The sequence below is a fragment of the Oreochromis niloticus genome, linkage group LG3 (genome assembly GCF_001858045.2).
Source record: "Oreochromis niloticus isolate F11D_XX linkage group LG3, O_niloticus_UMD_NMBU, whole genome shotgun sequence".
Taxonomy (NCBI): Eukaryota; Metazoa; Chordata; class Actinopteri; order Cichliformes; family Cichlidae; genus Oreochromis; species Oreochromis niloticus.
Window position 1 is genome coordinate 19606359 of NC_031967.2, and position 22007 is coordinate 19628365.

Here is a 22007-nt window from a genome sequence, read left to right on the forward strand (position 1 = left end):
GTTGTCTTGAATCTCAACATTTCACATGCTAACTGAGGCCTGTAGAGTGAGATGGAGCTCCTGAGTTGTTTTTACAGTTTCTCTGAGCACTGCACCGTCTGAGCTTAAGGCGAACTCGCTGGGATGGCCACTCCTGTAAGACTGTGGCATTTATTGATTGATTTTTTTTGACACAGCTGAATGTTTCAGACCAGTAAACTGGCAAAACTTCAGCTTTTATATCACAACTATTCAAGTGCATTTAATTATCAACACCTGGCTGCTATGCACTCGCTTAGTTCCCGCGTAAGTTTTTCACAAAACTCTAAATGCATGTGTTGTGTTTAATCATCCTTTCAATTCAATTCAGTTTTATTCATATCGAGCCAAATGACAACAACAGTTGCCTCAAAGCGCTTTTTTCTCAATGAAATCCACAGAGAAAATTTTTTAATCATTTCATTCAGTTTTATTACAAACAAAACAAAAAAAGAAAGAAAGAAAGAAAAAAAAAACGAGGAGATGCGTCATTGAAATGTTTTCACTGCCATTCATCATTTGATCGGCACCATCTACATACACAGTGACACAAGATACCCAGAAATCAACACAAAGTTTTGGAAAGAGGACAAACTAAAAACAGAAAAAATGAACTAAGTGCTTGATTTGATGTAACATTTTAGTTCAGGGGTTGCAAAACATTTGTAAAATGGACTCTGACTACTTCCTGGGAAGAGTTAAATGTATGGGCTAAATGAACTCTTAGCTACCATGATGTTTTTTGTTTGTTTTTTGGCTTTTTAACGTAAAAGAGAGGATGTTGTAGGATTAACAGCTTGACATCAGGTTCTTAATTCATTTTAATGACTTTACATTTCTTTATTAAGGCTTTTCTTTTAAATGATGCGGTATATTAAGTGGAATTTTTCAGGATAACTGTATTTTTCCTAAAGTTAGATAGTATGCATTTTCATTTTGCTCATAGAAGCATTTAGGGTTACACGTCCCGTTTTCTATACATGTACGTCATTTGCAAGCCCCAAATCTAAAATGGAAGCAAGGGGGGAGGAAAAAAAAAGTTTTCATGTAATATATCTACTTCTGAAGTTAGCTCAACTTCTTCGTTTACAGTCTTTCGTAATCATCGGACAAACATGGCGAAGAGGTGCCCCGTGTGTCGCACATACCGTGTTGTTTTTCATAGTTTCTTGTTACAAAAAAATGTCTCTTTTGGTAGAAGCTCTTTCTCAAATAGCAACGGCGAGAACAACAGCAACATCGACAACAACAATACTCATAATCGCGAGAGTAAAAACACAAGAGAACACGAATGAGCTGTTTAAATATGTAAATTACTGTATATCACAGGATTTTGTAGAAAGAAAAAAGAAACTTGGAAATGAAAAAAATACAGAAAAAAAAGGGTTGATCGAAGGGGGGAAGGGGGCACGGGGAGGGAAGGAAAGGAGGGAGGAGTGCTGAGGGTGGTCGATAGGATTTAATAACACTGACTTGCTTATGAAAGGTTATAAACATTCATAGGAGGTTTCTGAAAACCCTTTTTCTGGAACAAACCCCCCAAATACCTCAAAGCTCTGTACATAAACTAGGAACGAGGGGAAGCGGGATGGCGTGTCGGGAAATACTTTGTGGTCAGACGAGTCCTGAATATATGCATCATACCTTTCTGCGTGTGTTTTATCGGAACATGTACCATCGAAACAAAGTGAAGGTTAAAAACAAACAAAACAAAAAATGAAAGAAGAAGAAGCTGGAGCTGTGCTTGGAGCTGCTTGGACTGAGACATCGGAGATTCAGCCTTTCTCTGAGAGTTAGAAACAGTATTAAAACGACTGTAGGCACAGCTTGACGTATATATATATTTTTCTTCCTTTCTCACGAGACAGCATTATTGTGATTAGAGCATGCTTCAGGAGGGGGGGTGGGGGGGCAGATGGAGTGCAATGGCAGAAATGAGTTTAGTTTCACATGCAGCTTCCTGTCGAAGGTTATAGGAGCAGAAGGGGAAGAGGAGGAGGAAGAAGAAGGTTACATGGTCTATTTGAGAAATCTAAAAAGGTTTCTAGGATTGAGGTGGGTTTAGCGTTGTGTTTGCGTGCGTGTGTGTGTTTATGCTTGCATTTGTGTGAGGTTAGAAGCATCCCTAGAGGAGGAGGAGGAGGAGGAGGCCGCTGCGAGGAGGCCGTTTATGAGGAGTATAATGGTTTGAGGCAGACAAGAAAAGGTCACAAGAAGTTTTTTGAGACAAGTTGGACTGCGTGTACTGTCGGTGTGTGTCCGTGGACAGTAAGTGCACATGTGCGTGAGTGCTAATGTCCTCTGCATGTGTGTGTGTCTGTGTGTGACTTTAGCTTTTTAGGGAGTACCAGCCAGCAGAGTAACATTTTCGAGGACTTCTGCGTGTATGCGTGCGTATGTGTCAAAGAAAGGAACTACAATCACTAGCGGGTCAACGAGTTCACCCTCAGTCAGTCAATTACTTGGTGATGTGGAGCTCAGCGACGCTGGTTTCACCGCCAGAACTTTCTAGGAGAGAAATCAAAGGTATCTTTGCAGCAGACGGGTTTCAGTGTGTGAGTATGAGCGTGTATGCGTGTCTGTGTGGTTTAGTCGTCGATACAGATGACCTCTCCGCTGCGCTGCTCCCGCCGGTTGACTAGCAGCTCTGCTTCCCGCTCCTTCTTTACAGACATGGGAGGCCCGTTCAGCACTGCCGGATGGTGAGGGGGGGAGGGGAGGGGAGAAAGAGACACGAGTTCAGTTTAAGCAATTCGGCATGAAAAGTCTTTTCTGTGATGGATATATCTGACTTGAAGCCCTGTGCTCGTTCCTAACTCGAAGCAGAAAAAGAAAAGCAGATTCTTGTGTTATTGAAAGTGTCGACAGGTTTTACCTTCAATAAATCACCGTGATTTGGGTTAAAAGTGCATTCTGGATGCAGGGCTGTTGGAGAAAGAGAGCAATATGTCTTTTCAACACAAAAACAGTAAGAGGGCACTGCTCTTCCAAATCATTAAGCGGGGAGTTGTGGTGGGTGCCTCCGAGCCAAGGGAGAAACTTCCACATTATAAACGAAGCGCGCAACGCCAACACCGAAGTGCCAAAAACTGCAGTTCCTGGACTTTCTACGGACAAACTCAACACCATTATAAAGGATGTTTTGGGACTGGCACAGTGCAATCCAATCCATAGTTTTGCTCTCTATGAATGGTTCCCTCTTTATACCAACTGTGAAGTTGGTTTAGGTTTTAATAACTCGTACAAAGGCACTTTATGTTGTAAGGTAAAGACCTTGCTATAATACAGAGAAAACCCGCAGGTAGGTGCTTTCTATAGTTCTCTCGTTGAAAATATGTTGTTGATGTCAGAGTTCAGAGGAGAATGGCCAGACTGCTTTGAGCTGATAGGAAGGCAACCAAAATCAAATGACCACTTGATACAACGAAGGTACAGAGAAGGACACATCTAATGCAACTCCTCTCTACTAAGAACAGGAAACTGAGTCTCAATTTCTGCTGCAACATTCAGATGGTAGGGTCAGAGTTTGGTGTAAACAACATGAAAGCATGCATCCATGGGTCCAGATCGGCCCCGCAGTACCAACTGAGCATCATTTAAACACCAAAATCTGGACCAAAATCTCTGAGGGATGTTTCCAGCACCTTGTTGAAACTGTGCCACAAAGAATTAAAGCAGCTCTGAAGGCTAAAGGGGGGTCCAACCCATTAGGTAAGCTGTACCTAATGATGTGTGGTGAGTGTGAGTGTATTTTGCAATATGGTGTACTTCAAAATGTTACAAACAGCAATTGTCATTCTTCTATTCTAAGTGTGGTTTTTCAATACTTTTAATGAGAAAACTTGCATAATACAGTACATCAATATATCATATTACATATCCAGTATCAAGTTTGTTTACAATATTGACCAAACCTCAGAATGCATAACTATTAACCTGGAGAGAGTGAGGCCAGCAATGAGTAAACACACACTTTATCCGCAAGCACGCACACGGTCACACAAGGACACAGATGCACACACACGCATAAAAATTAACTTCTTTGCACAGCTGGCCAGCAAAAGGATCTGTGCTCCCCACATTTGCGCGCCATCATGAATCTGCTCAGGGAGTACGACGGGGAGTTTAGCGCTCCTTTCGAAACAAAGCCAAGAGTGGACCAAAAGAGGTCTGACTCGCGCCACAGGGAAAGATGAAGTGTCATAACACCCCTGTGCAGATCAAAGATGTCATACGAAGTGTATTGAAGTGAAGACGTTTGGTGGTGGTGGTGGTGGTGGTGGGGGGGGGTGTTGAAGCCGTGTGCGTCTGTCTGAAACCAGAGGGGGGGGACCACTTATGGGGAAACGTATGGCATTTCGCCAGTGGAGGCCAACAGAGGAGATCAAGAGAATGAGCCAGTAGAGAGTTAGTGTGTGGGGCAAGCAAAATCTGATAAGAACCAAAACAAATGGAGGTAAAGACTGGGTGAAAGAGCAGGAGAAATGAAGAGTCGCATGAAAAAAAGAAAAGCTGCAGGAGAGAGAAGACTGTAAAAATAATGAGAAAACACTCTCTCGTGAATGTTCTTACAGCAAATCACAGTACGCCTTAAAAGTCTTCAGTTCATAATCTTTAATGAAGGAGTCATCAAATCTGACGGTTGTAACTCTGGTTATTGTTTTTTTTACAAATCAGTACTTAATGAGTGCACCTCGTGGTTGCGCCATGTTCGGACACCAGGGACTCGCAGGAATGAACCAATGCTTGTTGTTTCTGATTTTATCACGATGAGAACAGCCACACTGCTGGCTGTTTACTCTTCGCTTCCTGCTGGCGCTCTTTCACATTAAAAGCACTCCCACGGCAAATATAAGCAGGGAAATCTTTACTGTGAATTAGTCACATGTCCCAAAGTCCTTTCTTTTGTTGCTGTTGTTTTTAATTTTGAGCTTTGGTCGTAAACGCTGGTAGCTGTCGCACTGGTGGACTTTATGTCAGATTTTATAATTGTGAAAACAATCACCGTGAGGTAATGCTGACAAAAAAGCTAAAAAAAGGTCGGAAAAGTCACTAAAAACAACCATTAAAGGTAATTAAACGATTAATATCTGAGTCTTTAATTTGGAAAAAGGTCTACCCAACAACAACATTTCAGGTTTCACCTGCTGAAAAATGGATTAAGGACCTGAATGTTACCCTCAAAAACCCACAGCACCTCTTCAGCAGGGCCCAAAAAAAGCATTCAAGGTAAAGAAGGAATGGAGATAAAACAGGAGGAGAAATTCAATGAAGCACTTGTACTATACCAGATAAAGATTCCCTCCGCGATGTCTGCAACAGTGTACATGTCTTTCTGCTGCCAAAGTAACTCTGCAATACTTCACCTCTATCTACTCAAGCTCCTCCCCTTCCCAGCCCCCCCCCAAGTGTTGTGTGCATGCTCTCGCTGTAGCTTTACAATAGCAGCAGACAATGTTAGATAGCTTAATTTCAAATTAAGCTGCCACTGATTAGAGTGAAGGTATGACAGCAATCATTCCTAAACTTCCACCATCTTCTCCTCGGCCTGAAACTCTAGACTGAGCTGGATGGAGCATCTGAAATCTAAAAGGCAGTAAAAAACATTCCTGGCCAACATGTCAGTCTGTGTCTCTCCCCTGTAGGTCCTGCCTACTCTTTGATAGAAGTGAATGTTGCCATCTTGGCAAGAAAAGCAGCATTTTTTTCCCCCTCGCTGAAAAGCTTTGCGTGAGTGCATCAATGCCAAAACCTCTCACCAAGAACAACCTTGTGTCTCTAAACTGTCAACTTTACAGGAAGTAAAAAAAGAAGAAAAAACAAAACACAAAAACACGGGCTTGTTTTTTAGAAATCTATAGAGCCCGTCCAACTGAGAGAGAGAAAGAGAGGAAAAGAAAGACGTGCATGTAGCAGGAGGTTCACAATCAACTGAGAATGAGGAATATGCTTCAGCTGGAGGTACAAATCGTAAAGGCGAGCACTGAAACTGTGAGTGGTTTTATTTATAGGCTACAGAAAGGACATCCCCACTCCAGAAAACTGGCAGGAAATAAAGATTATCCCCCAAAAAACCCATATTGGTAAATTATTCTTTGCGTACCCTTCGTGACCCTGAATCTTTTTCTATTCTCAGTCTTACTAATACCTGAAGCCTGACAAATAATTTCTAAACGTGAGGTGGCTGTGACAAGGAGGTAGAGCAGGTCATCTACTAATGGGAAAGCTGTTGTTTCGATTCCTTGGGCAAAATACTGAACCTCAAGTCGCTCCTGATGTATTCATCAGAGTGTAAATATGTTAGCTACAAAGCACTTAGATGTACGAAAAAGAGGTTGTGTGAATACAAGTAGAGCAGAAAAGTGCTATATAAGAATCAATCCATTCAAATGAATGTGACTGCCATGTTATCTGACTATTAATACAGACAGCAGCCTAATGTCTACAAACACGTATTCGTTTTAAGATGTAGATTCTTTCCAAGGTAGAAGATATTTGATACAGGCCTTCATTTGTAGTTTGCTTGTCCTCCAGGTTTTAATGCTTAACCACATGTGAGCAGGCTTCAGCTGCTCAAAGGTGCAATCTGTGTTAAGATATTATCAGCCGATATTAGCTAATTGACAATCGAACGATATCGGCATTCATAACGGCTGATAAATTTAAAAAAGAAATGGAAGAAACAGCCTTTAACCATCATATGAGCATTGACGTTGCATAGTTTTCCCACCAGAGGGCCTTCTGCAACATCCCTTTTGACAATAGGTTTTTGGAAAGCTACAAACAACAACCAGCGGACCTGAGCAGACTTTGGGCAGAGCGTAATTGTATAACTAGTGTGAGGGAAATCTGTTCATGTTTCGTGCGTCTGAAAGAAAAAAAAAATCAGCCGATATATTATCGGATTTTTACATCGCAGACATTAGTATCGGTGTTGGTCCTATATATCGGTCAGGCAACCGGAGGAACATGATTCCTAAAATGCAGTCTCATAAAAATCAGCTTATGACTAATGATAGCTTAGCTTTTTTATTAGCTTTTAAATGTATCCACTCCTGTAAACATGAAGTCTTGAGCTACAAAGTCGTGAAATTATGGAAAATGTCCCTCAGCAGTGAAGACAGTGGAAGATTACAAATAACTGTAAGTGCACTCTTCTGCCATTTTAGCTTTGTTTTGGTGCTCCACCACGATCACTCGCTGCTCCCCGAGGATGGGCAGGATGCATATATTGTATTTATTTTCTCTGAAAACAGCTGCCTGCAGCTGGAAACAGTCTTGAGAGCAGTCACTGAACATAAAACAGAGCTAAACCGAAAGGTGCTAAAAATACTCCCGACTGCTGAGCCGGACGATATGTGTGCACTTCACACGTACAACACATTAATGCCATCTATTCTTTAATTTGAAAATACCAATGAGAGCTTCAACTCATAGTTTTGCTTATTTTAGACTGAATTGCAATCAGGATAACAGACTTTAAGGTAAATACTGACTGATCTAAAATGCTTAGCTTATTTTCTAAGAGCAGAAAAACATATTTGAACAAAATACTTTAATATTTCTCAGAGTAAGGTATCGAAAGTCGTACTGACATCAAACAGGCATGTCAAACAGCTGGCACAAATCACACACATTCACACTCATTTCTTAACCTACAGACATGCACGACATTCTCATTGCAGGCCGCACTGCTACCACACTTCTCCGGTCATTAAGTCCTTTAAACTCAAAGGGAAATATCACTCAGTTTTAGCTTAAAGCAATCCAAATTCGTTGCTTTTTCCCTTTAGATACGAGGCAGAATGGTTCATCTCTAGGACGCCACACAGCGCGCACACCAAGCTGGAAAAACGATGACACGGTCCAGAGTGTTTTATTTTCTCAGGGTTCAGGGGACATTTTCCAGCGTGGAATCCATCACGCTGTCACAGCGAGGAAACTCAAAGAACAAAAAGAGAAAAAAACGTCTTCAAAGAGAGTCTCCCGTTTTCCTTCGATGACGGATTACAGTCTTCATCTTTTGGGAAGAGCCGCTCATAAATTATGATTTTTTGTATTTTTCAGTGATTAGGCTTAAAAACAGGAAATGTAAGTACTTCATTAGAGTGATATTCCCCTTCAAGTGACCCCCCCCCCCCACACACTCCCCCACCCTCCCCCAAAGAAAACGGGTGCAACTGTAAATACGCTTTCTAATACAGTACATGTCTTAGCTGTCCATCAGATTGGGTTAGAGCTGCCAACCGTTGGACAAAGGCATCGTCTCAGTTTTTACATCTATGCTTCTTGTTTGGACTCAGGAATGCGAGAGAGGGCAAGAGAGTCCATGGGAAGTCGTGTTTTATACTTAGAAAGCTTTTTTCTTCTTCTTTTTTTAAACTTTCCCCCCTCGTTTTTGTTATTTTCTTTGCAAGATAATCTCGGTCCACTTTATCTCCCTCACTCTATTTTGAGTTTGGGTTTCATCTGCCTATACTCAGCAGATAAATTCACTTGTTTGCAGGTTTTACAGGTTGTGTGCGAGTTCCAGAGCGTGTAATATATATGCATATCTGAGCGTGTTCGACTGAGAAAGAGAGACGGAGGAGTTGAATGCTGCGGAGGAATGAGGGAGTACGGGGTCAGATCGAGGGGACAGCCTTGTTCAGTCAGCCGGCGGATGAAAAATTGATCTGGAGGGAAATCTTTTTTTGTCTCAGAGGGAGAAATAGAAGAGCTAAAGAAGTCTGTATAAGGAGGAATTAAAAGAAAAAAAAGATCCTCTTTTGTTGCATTGTTTTTTTTCATTCGGCGTCTAATTTAGAGTTTTTGAAATCCTGTGATTGCATTAACATGCTGCCCCCATCCCACCCCCCTTCCTTTTGGCCAAGGCCTTCAAAGTAAGATTCGTTTGTTCCAGATAAGTACTCTCTCTTTTGTCTCTGCCCCCACCCCACCCCCACCACCCCCCAGGCATCATTAGTGCTTGATCTCAAGGCCAGATTTTCACATCTCCCTTTTTATTTTGGACTCACTCCTTATGCGGTTGATTGCTTGTTTTCTTTAGTGGATCAAAGTGCCGCCACTACTTTTCTTTTCACATTTCATGTCCGCTTGTTTTGTTTTTTCTCCTTTTTGCCTCCCATCCTTGTTCAATCCATCCAGCGAGCTTTTCTTCTCCCTTTATATCCCTCACATTCCAGCTGTGTCAAAGTGCTCCATCCTTGGATCCTTTTTGGAAACGCTCTCATGCATTCGCTTTCTCGTCTCATTTTTGTTACATTCCACGATTGCTTTTCCATCCAAACGTCGCCCTGTTTTTATTGTTTTTGTGTTCACCTCCCCGCTTTTGCCCCTCAGGGTTTCTTTGGTCGCCCGTTGCGCGGCAGGTTCTCCACCGTGTTGCTGAGGCGGTACTTGACGATGATGCTGTGCACCGTGGATTTAGGCATCCTCAGCTCCTGCCCGATGGCCCCCTCTGACTTTCCGTCCTTCCAAAGGTCCACCACACGCTGCCGCTGCACCACATCGTGCTCCTTGGTCTTCTGGCAAACGGCGGCAGCGGTTGGCCCTCCGGTGGCTCCACCAGCGGCTCCCCCGGTGGCCCCAGCAGCGGCGGCGGCTTCTGTGGGGGCAGACAAGCGGCAGACTGTAGTGGAGGCTCGGAGAGGGGAGAAGGATAATGTGACACTTAACTGGTCCCTGTAGGGATTTGCTCTTTTAGTTTGCCTCCCTCCTCTCTGTGGGGGGGGGGGGGGGGGGGGGGTCGGAGGTCAGGGGAGAGCTACCGAAGCTGGAGTGGTGGAGGGTGGGGGGAGCTGAGGTTCAGGGTCCTGCTCAAGGACACTTTAGCAGGATAGGTACTTGCAGACACGCGCGCTCCACTCCATCTGTTTAATTTTTATGCTTCTAAAGGATGAAGTTTGGTCTAATGTGTGGGACTCCTTCTAGCACAGATGTGTAGCGTCCTGATGGCAGAAACAGACTCTCCAGAATGCAACTCGAGTTATTGTGCAAATGCTGACAGACTGCCACGTGTGAGACAGCACCAAACAATCCTTCATCAGAGCATTGTTACGTTTTGTTGCGGGGTTCACAGAGTGCAGCTAAAGTAGTAGATGTGCACTTAGAGCGCCACAGCCCGAGTATTTTTGGACATGTTTTGTGTACTCAAGTGTGGGAGCTTCTCTTGGGGAAGTGCGCTGTTAATGGAGGGGGTCGCAGAATCAGAGAATTGTTATTTTAACTCCGTCCATTCCTCCCGCTCACTCCCCCCCCCCTTTTGGGCTCAATCTAAAAAGGTCACGATGCAGCGCAACCCCAATCAAGACCGTAAATGTGGTCTCATTTGCTGCATGCTTGTGCCCCGCTGCGGTGCTCGACACTGCAGCCCCCAGGCCCACGCTCAGCTTCAGCTGCAGTCTCGCCACAAAAAGGCCCCCGGTGAGCAAAAAAGAAAAAAAGAAAAACCCACGGAGCAACACAGCACGCGTGTGACTATTTCTGAAACAGCCGGTGCTCGGCCCAGCCCTCTGCCAGTTCACAAGTCACAACACGAGGTTTACACAACCAAACTCGTGCGGCTTTGGTCCCTCTCAAAATACCTTGGTACAAAGTCCGAATGTTTTCTTGGCACGGCCCGAACCCAGACAGCCTGAGCATAATGACATTTTCAGAGATAGGCCCTGGCTCTCGAAAACGCAATGCTTTCGACAGATGTCTCAGTCTGCAATTACAAAAGAAAAAAAAAAAAAAAATCAAGATACACCGAGCGAGAGGGGCAGGAGAAGCTTTTGGAGAGAGAGAGAGAAAGCTGGCTATTGCGGTTTTTAGAGCTAAAGCTATTGGGGAATATCAGGTTTTACCAGTTATCTCTGCCACATCGCCGCTATCTAAACATCTCCGAACACGAATGCACATGCAGAGCAGAGAGTGCGTCTGGAGAGCACATGCTGTTACCAAACTAATTACGAGAAAATACATGCTGGAAAAGCTGCCAGCGAGCCCTGACAGACTGCAGACGAGGAGAGCCGGACAAGAAGTCAAAACAAAATAGAGTTTTCTTTTTCTCTGCTTTTTTAATTCTTAAGCCCTTAACTCAATAAGTAATAAGAGCCAAAGCAGGACCTAACAAGAGAAAATAAACAGGCTCCTGGGGCAGGTTTGATAGCGCTCCGGCTGTGCTTTATCGTTGCACAATGTGTCATTAGATCCCATAAGTGCTGAGTCGAGTATTGAGGTTTCGAGGCCGGACATGTTAAGAGATGAGAACGCCTTAATATAGCAGCGTAGCACGCTCGTGTTTGATTTGGGTAATGTCTATTTCAGGTGTCTATCTGGCAGCCACATCAGAAAGCTCTGCTGCAGATGGTTTTTTTCCGATACAGACTCCTTTCTGGATTTTTAAGGTTTCACAACTGAAGCTGCTTAGGGGTGGGGGGTGGGGATAAAGTGACTGTTCAGAGTGCCTAAAAGGGCGCTGCTTTAGAAGCCATCAGGTAGCTCTTTCAGTCACACGACACGGCATTAAAATGAAACCCAAGACTCGAGCAATGATCAGAAATCTACGCGTAATGCAAAGACATCCTGAAATACCCGATTCCCCAGGCACGCTCATTTCAGCGAGGCCTCTGCAATATTTTTCCATTTTCTTTTGCCTAATGTTTTTCCACAACAACATAACCATATATAGCTGGAATTCCTCAAATGACATCTTTAAAAATAGGAGCATAGTTGTCCACCAACGGCGCATGTTGCCAAGTAATCAAGTTCTGATCTCTGCGGCCAGATTTGCGCTTCTCCGTCGGGGTGTCTCGGAGGCCGGAGTTGGCGCGCACCCTTTCAAATATGAAGCTATAAAAAGTGTGACCGGTGAGATTTGTCTGCTTCTGTTTTCTCACAGGTTTCTGTTGCCAGAGCAGATGGTATAAAAACAAGGAGGACATTAAACAGTGAAAATTAATGGCTCAGTTATGCTAGAGAAAAAAATATGACAGTAACCTCCTTGAGCCTAGGAAAAGTCAGCGGTTGCCCGGTGATTGGCTCTAACTTTTTTTCACATCTGGAAACTCGTTAGAAGTAGAACCAACTACCAACAGACTAACCTCAGGGCAACAACTTTCAATTGCAAGGCGATTGCACAGGATGCCTGGTTGGAGGCAACCTGTCTCTAAACAACTGCAGTCTGACTCAGACAGATTGGAGGTTTGCCAGCAAGACATCAACCTGAGTCAGTCTCGTGTGCAACGCATCTCTTTGCAATAGGGGACTTGACTCAACGCATCTGCATAGTACTTATATTCCTATATAAAAGAAAGCCTTTCTGAGCACCTGTGATATTTTACAGTTAAACTGCTGTTCTGCAGTAACTGTGTCACTATCTGTGGAGAAATTTCTGAATTTCTCTTTGGATGTCAGTAGTTAATATGAGTATGCAGACTGCAACACATTTGCAATGTTCACTGTTTTCATTGTTAATTATCATATTATCACAAACAGTTGAATGTAATTGTCAACTTAATCCAATTTAATCACAAACCAATGCAAGCTGATTTGGTTTTCTTACTGTTTTATTGCTGCCTGACTCACTAAAGTCGCTCTGAGGATAGCAACTGACTGCAAGTAGCCAAAGCCCAGGACCCCAACTTCGAAGCAGCTATTTGAAAGGCAACAAGACTGAAAGCAATTACAATCATTCATTCTCCAACCACTGTTTGCCTCAGTGTGACTGTAGCGTAAGGACTAAACACAGTTAGTGATGCAGTTTAGCAAAAATAAGAATGCTAAAAACTGTTGCAGCAGATTCTGAGATTTCCCCACTAGTAATCAGTAGCATGGGTAGAGCATTTCCCATAATGCAACACAGTACCATCATTTCATTATACCCTTCATGCCTGGTTAATTACTATAGCTTTCAAGAACTCTTGAAAGCACTTTCTCTTTGCTTTCTATTTTGAAGCGAGCTGAGACTAAATGATAGTTGTCTGTCACGCTGATCGCTGTGTCAGATTAGCTGATCACAGAGGCATAAAATCTTGCCTCTTTATGACTGACAGACATGACAGACTGCAGCCCGCTGAGTCACGCTTGTCATCCATCAAAACATGTGTGTAAAGAGGTGCTAGCTTGTAATTTCCAGGATAGCAAGGAAAGGAAAAGGAACAGAAGATGGCAGCTGAAGCAGTCATTATAATATTGAGTTCTGACCACACCGGCAACATAATTCCTCTTTTGCATTGTCATGATTACAGCTGTACAGAGCTCAGCGGTAGAAAAAAATATCTCGACAGCTGGAAAAAGCAATCTGAACCGAAGGGAACCGTCGTGGATGACACCAACACATTTTTAACATGCTAGCGAGACACTACAGGAGGCTGTCAGGCCCATTTTTAGTCCGTATGTGAACAGACGGCCCACATCGTCTGGATCGGCCCACGATCGCAGCGATATCATGTAGTCTGAACCTGGCACTAAATTAGCTCTCCTCAAGCCAAGAGCAGCTGGTGTATAAAAGTGCACTAAAGTTTTCAGTGAATGTTTGGCATGACTGAGTAACTAGATGCCGTAAAGTGTGTGCGCTCAATACAGCTCGTTGGCACGTTTTTACGAATCTGTAGATTTTGCAAACGGTGCCTGCTCCGAGCCTGAAAACAAAATCAGAACTTTGGCCACATCGTGAACAGAATTTAGAATTTGAAACCAAGGTGGAGTCTTGAGAAATATCAGCGTGCGACTGCTGATAACAAGAAAATTATTAGCAAGTAAGGTAAAAAAACAAAAGGAGCCAACAGAGCAAACAGATCTGTTTACAAATGACACTGGCTAACAGATTTGTTTTGAGTTGTTCTGCTTTATGACACGTGGAAAAAAAACTGCATGGTGGATGGTTTTTCTTGGCTTTCAGAAGATAACTGCCTGTGATTGTAAAGCAGCATTTGCAGTCACTCATTCAGACAAAGACTTGGAGCAGCAGGAAGAGATTGGACTGAAAATGATAAACTCAGAGAAGCTCAACAGCAATGAGTTACCTGTGACCATAAACTCTGAGCTCATTTTAAACCTGCGTGAAGTGTGAATTTGCACAACCCCGACCACAATGATCCCTTTGACATCACCAGAGTAATTTTCTCAGACTGGATCCAGACCCAGAAATAAAAAAATGTAAAAACAGCACCACGGCTTCCCACAGGTTGATGAGAGCTCCTCCCGATGAGCGGACTGAATTTTTATGTGGAAAAATCGATGGGAAATTACTAAGACAAACTGAATGTTGCGCCTGAGCCAGCAAAACCATCTCCACCACTGTCCATTATCACAACGTTATAGACAAACAAAAACAAACACGATACAGATTTAATACACAAAATGACCCTAAAGAAACCTTAAACTGGCGCTGCGGCGCTGCTTTATCCTTAAAATCATGTGCTGTGATAAGAATCAGTTCCTGAGCCAGAGGCAGAGCTGCACTGACACAGCAACAATACCTCCGCAGAGAAGCATAAATCTGAGTAAAAATCATCAGCTTGCCAAGTGTCAGACAGATCAAACAAGCTTCTTCTTCTGTGCTATAATTACTGAAGCCCTAATGCCTCGAGATGTTCGATTATTACTCAGTAACTCACCTGTTTGTCTCTCATACGTCCACAAACTGCATTTTCCGCTGACAAAGCTTTTTTTTTTCTCACTGTCATAATAAGTACACACTTTGTTGCTTTACAGCTGACAGTGTCAGCGGAGCCTCAAACACTGACCTGATATGAATGATCCGGGTGGCATCTGACTGTAATTGGCCCCTCCCATGTGTAGGGCGCTCGGGGGTGCGGGTGTGAAGGGGGCTCCGTAGTTCTGAGGGGTGGCGTAGGGTCCTGGAGGTATGGGCTGTGGAGAGACACCGTGGGAAAGACACACAAAAAAGGTTTTCTTTAGAAATTCTGCACGTGGTGATTTTAAGAGAATAAAAAAATAAAACGAACCCCCTTTTGAGTCGTGCAAGGTGACCCAAAAAAAAGTGCTGAGTAAGCAGCTGTGGAATTATAAAGTGCAGGTGGGTGAGGATAATGGGCTCTATGTTTTCATTGGATGTGTTCCATCTATTATTTTTCCACTGAGGGCTGGCAAAGCTCGCGCAGGTTTCAACCTGTGAGCATTTGTGTGTGTGTGTGTGTGTGCTGTATTTAGAGGCAGGCTGATGTGCTGACCGGGGGCGTGTGCGTCTCGGTGCCCTTGCTGGCCAGTCGGCTGAGGATGCTCCTCTCTGACATCTGCAGGCGGGCGGCGATGGGTGGGACTCTGGACAGCGTGGCCGGTAGCCGAGTCACGTCGGCCTTCATGTCGCTCAGCAGCTCCTCCAACTGGTTCAACACTGCAATGACAACAACAATAAGAAGACCACAATAAGAAGAGCCACCAACCAGGTGCTTCAGCTTCTCATTTTTATTTATTACTGGATAGTTTGCTCAAAATCTTCAATCAGTGTGAAGAAATGTGCTTTTTTTGGAAGGTGGCAGTACAGGTGTTTCACATCCGAGGCTGCTTCTGTGCTATAAAGGTCAAGACTATAAATAGTCTGCTTAAGCAGCTTTATTTCAACAAGCTGTTGCTTTTCTTTCCTCAAATGCTGAGAATAAATGTTTAAATAGCACATTGTTGATGCTGTTTTTGTAAGAGATTACAGTTCCCATCCTCCAGTATCTGCCCTCTCTGTCATCGCACCCTAACAAGTAATTAATCACCGTCCGCAGCGCTGCTGATAAAAAAAAAAAGGTCTTCGCCTTCATTACGTTCGGGTCTGTTAAGACGTGCGAGACGAGAACAAGACCAGCAGTGTGCTGAGCGTGTTATTCTGTCGACAGTGCGGTATAAACATGGACGGGCTTGCTAAGGAGCCAGCGAGGAAATGTTTGGAGCTATCACTTATCATTGTGTAAGCTTATCTGCCTGCGGTTTTTTTTGAAGTCAGCTCCAGGCAGAGCGATACGGTCAACTCAGCAGGAAAAGATTACACAACAGCTGCTGCGAGATACGCCGATGAGTAGCTTTCCCCCCCTCTGATTATCTGCCTGACAATCTTCCCTGCTTTCTCTGCATCCGTCTGCGTGCCTCCGCACAGATCTGCTTCCCTGACACAAACGTTTGTGTTAGATTTTGTTCGCTGAACAACACGAAACAATTTCCTCGCAACTCTCGGTGCCTTTCATCCGATCGCTCCTGACCTTTGTGCAGGACAGCGTTGGCTGGCTTGTTTCCCGCCAGGGACTCCTTGCTGAGGTGCTGGTGCGACTCCGCCAGGCACTCCACCTCCGCAAAGCGTGCATTGAGCGCCATGGCCGGGTGGCTGGGGTCCTGGGTCATGTTTAGGTAAGCTGCCCGCCGCAACTGCTCCTCTATCACCAGCGCCTGCTCCAACAGCTGGAGGACGACGGATCAGGAGGAGGTCAATGGAGAAAGAGCAGAGAAAGGACTGTTTATGAGTCCGAGGTCACTGAAACCACAACATGTATATGTGCTTTACTATGATTTAAAAAACCCATGTAATTAAAAGAAAAGTGATTTAAGAGTTGTACTGATTGTGGTTTGCACTGTATTCTGGGCCTTCCTGCACACTCTGGGCTCCAAAATGACAGCGCTGTGATGAAGTGCACTTCAAAACAGATATCAAGTTACAAAAATATTACAGAGTGCTAAAATTTGCCACTTCAGTTGGTCTGCAATGCCTCGAGGGCTCTCTTGTTGCGTAACTTACACAATAGTTCCACTCCTAGTCTGGATATTAATAATCTACCACAGCTACAATTTAGATACAGTCACTGTATACAGTTAAAGATAGTAACTTTACACTAGTACTCCAGAACTTCATATGTCATATGTGCATTTTATTACATTTATTATATGTTTATCTTAAATGGAGCTTTAAATCATTTACAAATAAAGATCTTTGAACAAAATTATATAAAAAGTTTTTAAAATCTAAAGTTTGGTTATGAAATCAACTACACAGCAGGCTGTAAAAGTACGGCTGCAACAGATCTCGTACATCTGAGGAAAAACCGCTTGTTTAAGTTTTTGTTTGTGTATAAAAAAAAAGATTTGCTGCTGTAACTTAACAATAAATAACAATTCTTAGTTTTGTTTGTTTGTTTGAACCAAACTGGCGTTGTCGAGATCAGAGCTGGACCAGTTTATCAGCAGGCTGATATTAGCTGTTTGCATTTATAATGGCAGATAAACAGAAATTTAAAAAGTAAAGACCAAATGATACAAAAACTCTTCGACTATGAGTGTTGGTGTTGCATAGCTTTTCCTTTAGAGAGCACTTTGCAGCTTCGCTACTGGCAACTCATGTATCTGTTAAGCTGCAATCAATGAGCAACTGAGCCAAACAGAAACTGGCAGTGAGTGTAAATCAGTAAATAAGTAACTACACATGACAAATATTTGGGAAATCTGTTTATATTTTTCAACTCTAAAAGGAAAAATATCAAACTTTTAACTCACCAAATATCGATACCAATATCGACCTTAAAAACTGTATCAGTCGGGCTCTAAGGAAGCTCCCACATGGGTAACTGAGAGGGAATTTTTTCACATTTTTAAACCAATCAACCAATTTATTAACGGAAAACTTAATCAGCAGCTCAATCATTCGCACAGGGTGAACACACTGCATCCTGTCCTAATGGTGGAAATGCTGTGTTCGATTAACATACATAAAATAATACATTTATTTGTAATTTAAGAGACCATTTTTTTTTTTAGGTATGATATAAATATCCTTAAACAAACGTTATCTATAAACAGACAAAGTGTGTCCAGATCAAACGAGAAAAGTCTATCAAGACTGATGATGATGAGAAAACAAGGAGCTTTAATATCACATCTTTTATGCATTCAAAACACTGAATGAATCAGCACATTATACTTACTGGGATAATTGGACAGCAAGTATATAATCACAAAAAAATACTGCTAATAATAAGACGTGACACAAAGTCCTTATTACATTCTTAATAATGCAGTATGATTAATAATTCAGACAGTGGTTAATTAAAAACAGTGACTTAATAAACCAGCGTCACACTTAGCCAATAAGAAACTGACAAAGCAGATGACCTTTGCTCTATTTATACTGACACCTACAAATCTTCTCAATTTTCTTACTAATTTCTTATATTTTAACAATGTCTTAGTTGGCATAGCAACCCTAATAATAAAAGCATCTCATGAGTAATCCAGCTTCATGAGTAAATGTACTTTATGTGTGTATGCGTATCTGTGTGTGGGTCCTGGAAAAGGGAGTTATTTGTAGTAAACGTGTTGCAAAAGCTGTCGTGTTACACAACCAATTACAACTAAGACAGTGTGATGAGAAATCATTTTATTTTCTGCTGTCTGTGCATTCTTGATGGCAGGTTTACCCCCCATGAAAACCTACAATAGTTGAGCGAGAAAATAAATGAGAAACGACGAGGCTGAGGCAGAAAAAGCGATGCGATACAGTAAATGAGGATGTTGAGTGCAGGATCTGAAACATGTGCGCCGCTCAAAAACAGGATGAGAGCTCTTCCAGAAATGCAGCGGTCAGCAATACCATGCAGCTAATATGTGGGTCTAGGGGCATCTGTCATCCGACCATCAACCGAGTCAAGTGATCGAAGGCACTGGACCGCAAGGCTTTTTATAGCGACTGAAACCATCCGCTGTCGTGTTCACGGCACAGTTCCCACATACGTGGTATGAATAGGCAAAATTTGTATTCGACATGTGAGACCTTTGAGAGCTCGGAGGAAACTGACATTTATAAAATGTGCGAGTCTAATGTTGAACGCAAGAACCGAAGGTTTTCGTGACCCGTCTTACCTTGAAGCGCCGAGCCAGGAACTTGTTCTTCATTTCCAGGAAGTTGCCTTTATTCGCCTGTGACTTGAAAGGCTCATTGATGATGGCGAACTGGGGATCATTCTGGATGTCCTGCCACCGAGCGTAGCCGTGACTGGCACTGAGGTCAAGGGTCATGTTAACACTTTGGGAATAAGACAACAGAAAGTATCTAACTCAGCACACAACATCACCCTGAAGCTCAACAAGGAGCACTTTTAGACATTTGGTGCATTAGGGAGAAGTATTAAAAACATAATTTTAAAAAGATACGTTCATACCAGGAGTTAAATCTGCACATAAATACCACTACCATGTCATCACCATGAGTGCACTAATGTAGCTTAAAACAGGGGTGTCAAATATAAGGTCTGGGGGCCAAAATAGGCCCGGCAAAGACTCCTATCCGGCCCATGGGGCAGCTTTGGAAAATGTGAAGGAGGGCGTTAATCTTTGTATTTATCTATTTTAATTATTTAATCATTTTAATTATATTCTCATATGTTTTGCAGCATTCAGACATTCATGCTACACCAGTGTAAATACATAATAGATCAACAATTCAATGACAGTAAAGCTCATGTTCTTTTACAAACTTCACTGTTTCCACAGCATAAAAAAAACGAAAAACATTTTCTGTGAGTTAACAAAAACTCTTTTATAATTACAGGATAGTCTGGGCGATGAGCTACCAGAACTTTTAATGTGAATTTACTCAGATGTACTGTTGAAATCGCACTTCTTTTTCTTATATCAAGACATCTCAGGGAATAAATGTTTAGTTAAATGTCTTTACAATGACAGAAAGTGGAGTTTTGTTGGTCCGGCGTGGTAAAGATCAAAGTAGTCTGTGTGTGGCCCTCAGTGTAAAATGAGTTTGACATCCCTGGCTTAAAATAAAAACTAGAAAAAGAGAAAAAATGTAATTGCAAACATCTGTAGTTTCTTCAGAGGTTATAGGATCATTTGTGCTGCTTTCTTATACTGTAGCTATCGTATGCTAATCTAATACTGAGTTGTATGAAAAGGAGGAAAGGTGGCCCCTGTAGCCTGCAACACACGTAGAGTTAAGGGATTGCCTTCTTGGCATCTCTAACCATGTTTTCGGTGGCTATGGCTCAGGAGGTAGAGTGGGCTGTATGCTAACTTTAAAGTCGGTGTTTTGCATTTTAAAGCATTCTTGCAGATGATGCAGAATCCTAAGTTTCCCCTGATGCCTCCATTGGAGTGGGAATGTTAAACAAGGTGCTTTGAGTGCTCAATTAGATAAGCATAGTGGTATATAACTACCTGCTAAGCACTAACTTTGCCATTTTGGAAGCTTAACGTAATTGCCTTTAAAGCCCAAATCAGATAATGATGTTTAATGGCTGCAGCTGATCGGTTTAGCTTTAAAGCATGAAGGCCAGAAACAAAGAAAAAGCAGGCCTTGCTCTGTCTAGAGTTATAAAAAAATCCACCTTACTCTACTTTAGTTAGTGTAAAGTTAATGAAGAACAAATAGTAAATTATTTTCTTAATATCTTCAGCACCAAACAGAAAAAAAAATTCACCACTTTTAACCTTTACTGCAAGCAGCAAAACTTGATGCTTAAAAAAGAAGCAAAAGCAGAAGTGCTAAAAACTGCAAATCTCACTTAGGACTGACTCCAAAAGTGAGTCAATTCCTTTAAATTCCTATAGACGTCATGCATCGGCTGGTATCTGTCCATGTGATGCAACCCCACCATTGGGATGCAGCTTACTTGGAAGCGAGCAAGCCTCATTTGATGACTGCACAGGAGCCTCTTGCCCAAGTACGGCCACTTCTGGCTCCAAAACCAACATGGCAACAGCCCAAATGCCACACTCGGGCTTTAAAATAGAAGTCCACAAAACAATGGCATTGCACAAAGATAAGTAGCATCTTCTAATCTTACTCTCACACAGAATGAAAACAAAGGCTAGTTTCCTTCCAAATTGGAGCTATTCTTCTAAGTGTGGTTTTTTTTCTAAATTTTAATTTCACCTCTAAGCAGACTTCAGGCAGCTCTCTCCTTCTATTTCAGCCTATACAGGCCTCAGCATCAGCTTGTAGAATAATGAAACCTGAGTTTAATGTGAATACTCCACAGCCTTAATGACCATAATAGAGAGAACAACATGAACTAAATGACCGTCCACATCAGCGTCCAGCAGACACACAGTTTGCTGTTTACTGAGGTCTGGCCGGCTTGTTGACTTATTACGCTGGGCTTCTGCCGGCCGATAGAAAAATAAACGCACCAGGGTCATCACCCGGGCAACTGCCATCAAGGATACATCACGATTCCCGCCAGCAGCCAGAAGTCGTGCCGGCGGTGCCAGATCTCGTTCATCTTCCCCGAGGAGATGGCGGCCCGCTCCTCGTTCTGCCAGAGAGTGTGCAGCTCTGCGGAGAGAAGCGAGCACAAGGTAAAGAACACGAGGCGGGTTTACACAGCGCACCCAGAGCTTTTCTGGGTCTGCGATCAAGGAGGAGATAATTCTGGCTCAGTGCTGCTTTTGTACTGAAGCTCTGGAACACAAGGGGAATGTTTTGCTCGTTGATTTAATGTTGTTTGGACTGCTTCACAACTTTTTTGGACAAACTGTTAGGATATTTTCACCCTCACACCTTTTTCACTTGATTAGCACGGGCTGTTTCAAACACCAGTATTCAGACACAGAAAGTGAACTGATAGTCATGGGACAAAATGCAACAGATGTAGAGAAGTCTTATTATCTGACAATTTTTTTTAAAATATCTTGTTCTAGTTTTGGGGAAGTTCATAAAAGAAGTATCATACAAATATCAGCGGAAGCATGATGCTAGAACAAGCTTTATGGAAATTCCTATGAAATTTAGCAGAACTCGACCACTTGTTCACACATGTTTCCTTGATTGTTTCTTCTGATTACCAGTGAAACGCTTCCAAAAAAAAAAAAAATGTACACAGGAGAATAAAGCTGCTAATGAAGGAAATGTTGATGCATGACATCAGATACAGTAGTGTGAAACAGCCTTGAGCCCCCCCTCGTTTCTTTGTATTTTGCTGGGAAAATGTGAAATACCTGCAGCAGTTTGTTAAAACGTGAAAATATACATGGAATACAGTGTATAAAGCAAAAACAAG

At 42.7% G+C, this 22007-nt stretch overlaps 1 protein-coding gene across 7 annotated transcripts in view; it reads right to left on the bottom strand.

Annotated features, from left to right (window-relative positions):
* Positions 1–425: 425 nt before the first annotated feature.
* chd3 (chromodomain helicase DNA binding protein 3) overlaps positions 426–22007 on the bottom strand; it is a 56110-nt gene continuing 34528 nt past the window's right edge. For 5 of the 7 annotated variants that reach the window (XM_005454418.4, XM_019354191.2, XM_019354187.2 and 2 more), the window contains 6 exons: positions 21175–21283; positions 18856–18988; positions 16212–16407; positions 15198–15361; positions 14751–14877; positions 9183–9625 (listed from right to left, as the gene is read on the bottom strand). In XM_005454418.4, the coding sequence (XP_005454475.1) occupies positions 9357–9625; positions 14751–14877; positions 15198–15361; positions 16212–16407; positions 18856–18988; positions 21175–21283 (998 nt within the window). In that variant the 3' untranslated portion in view covers positions 9183–9356. Of the gene's footprint in view, positions 2711–9182; positions 9626–14750; positions 14878–15197; positions 15362–16211; positions 16408–18855; positions 19019–21138; positions 21284–22007 lie in introns of those variants that run through there. The other 2 variants (XM_019354193.2, XM_025906151.1) reach the window with 2 other exon arrangements.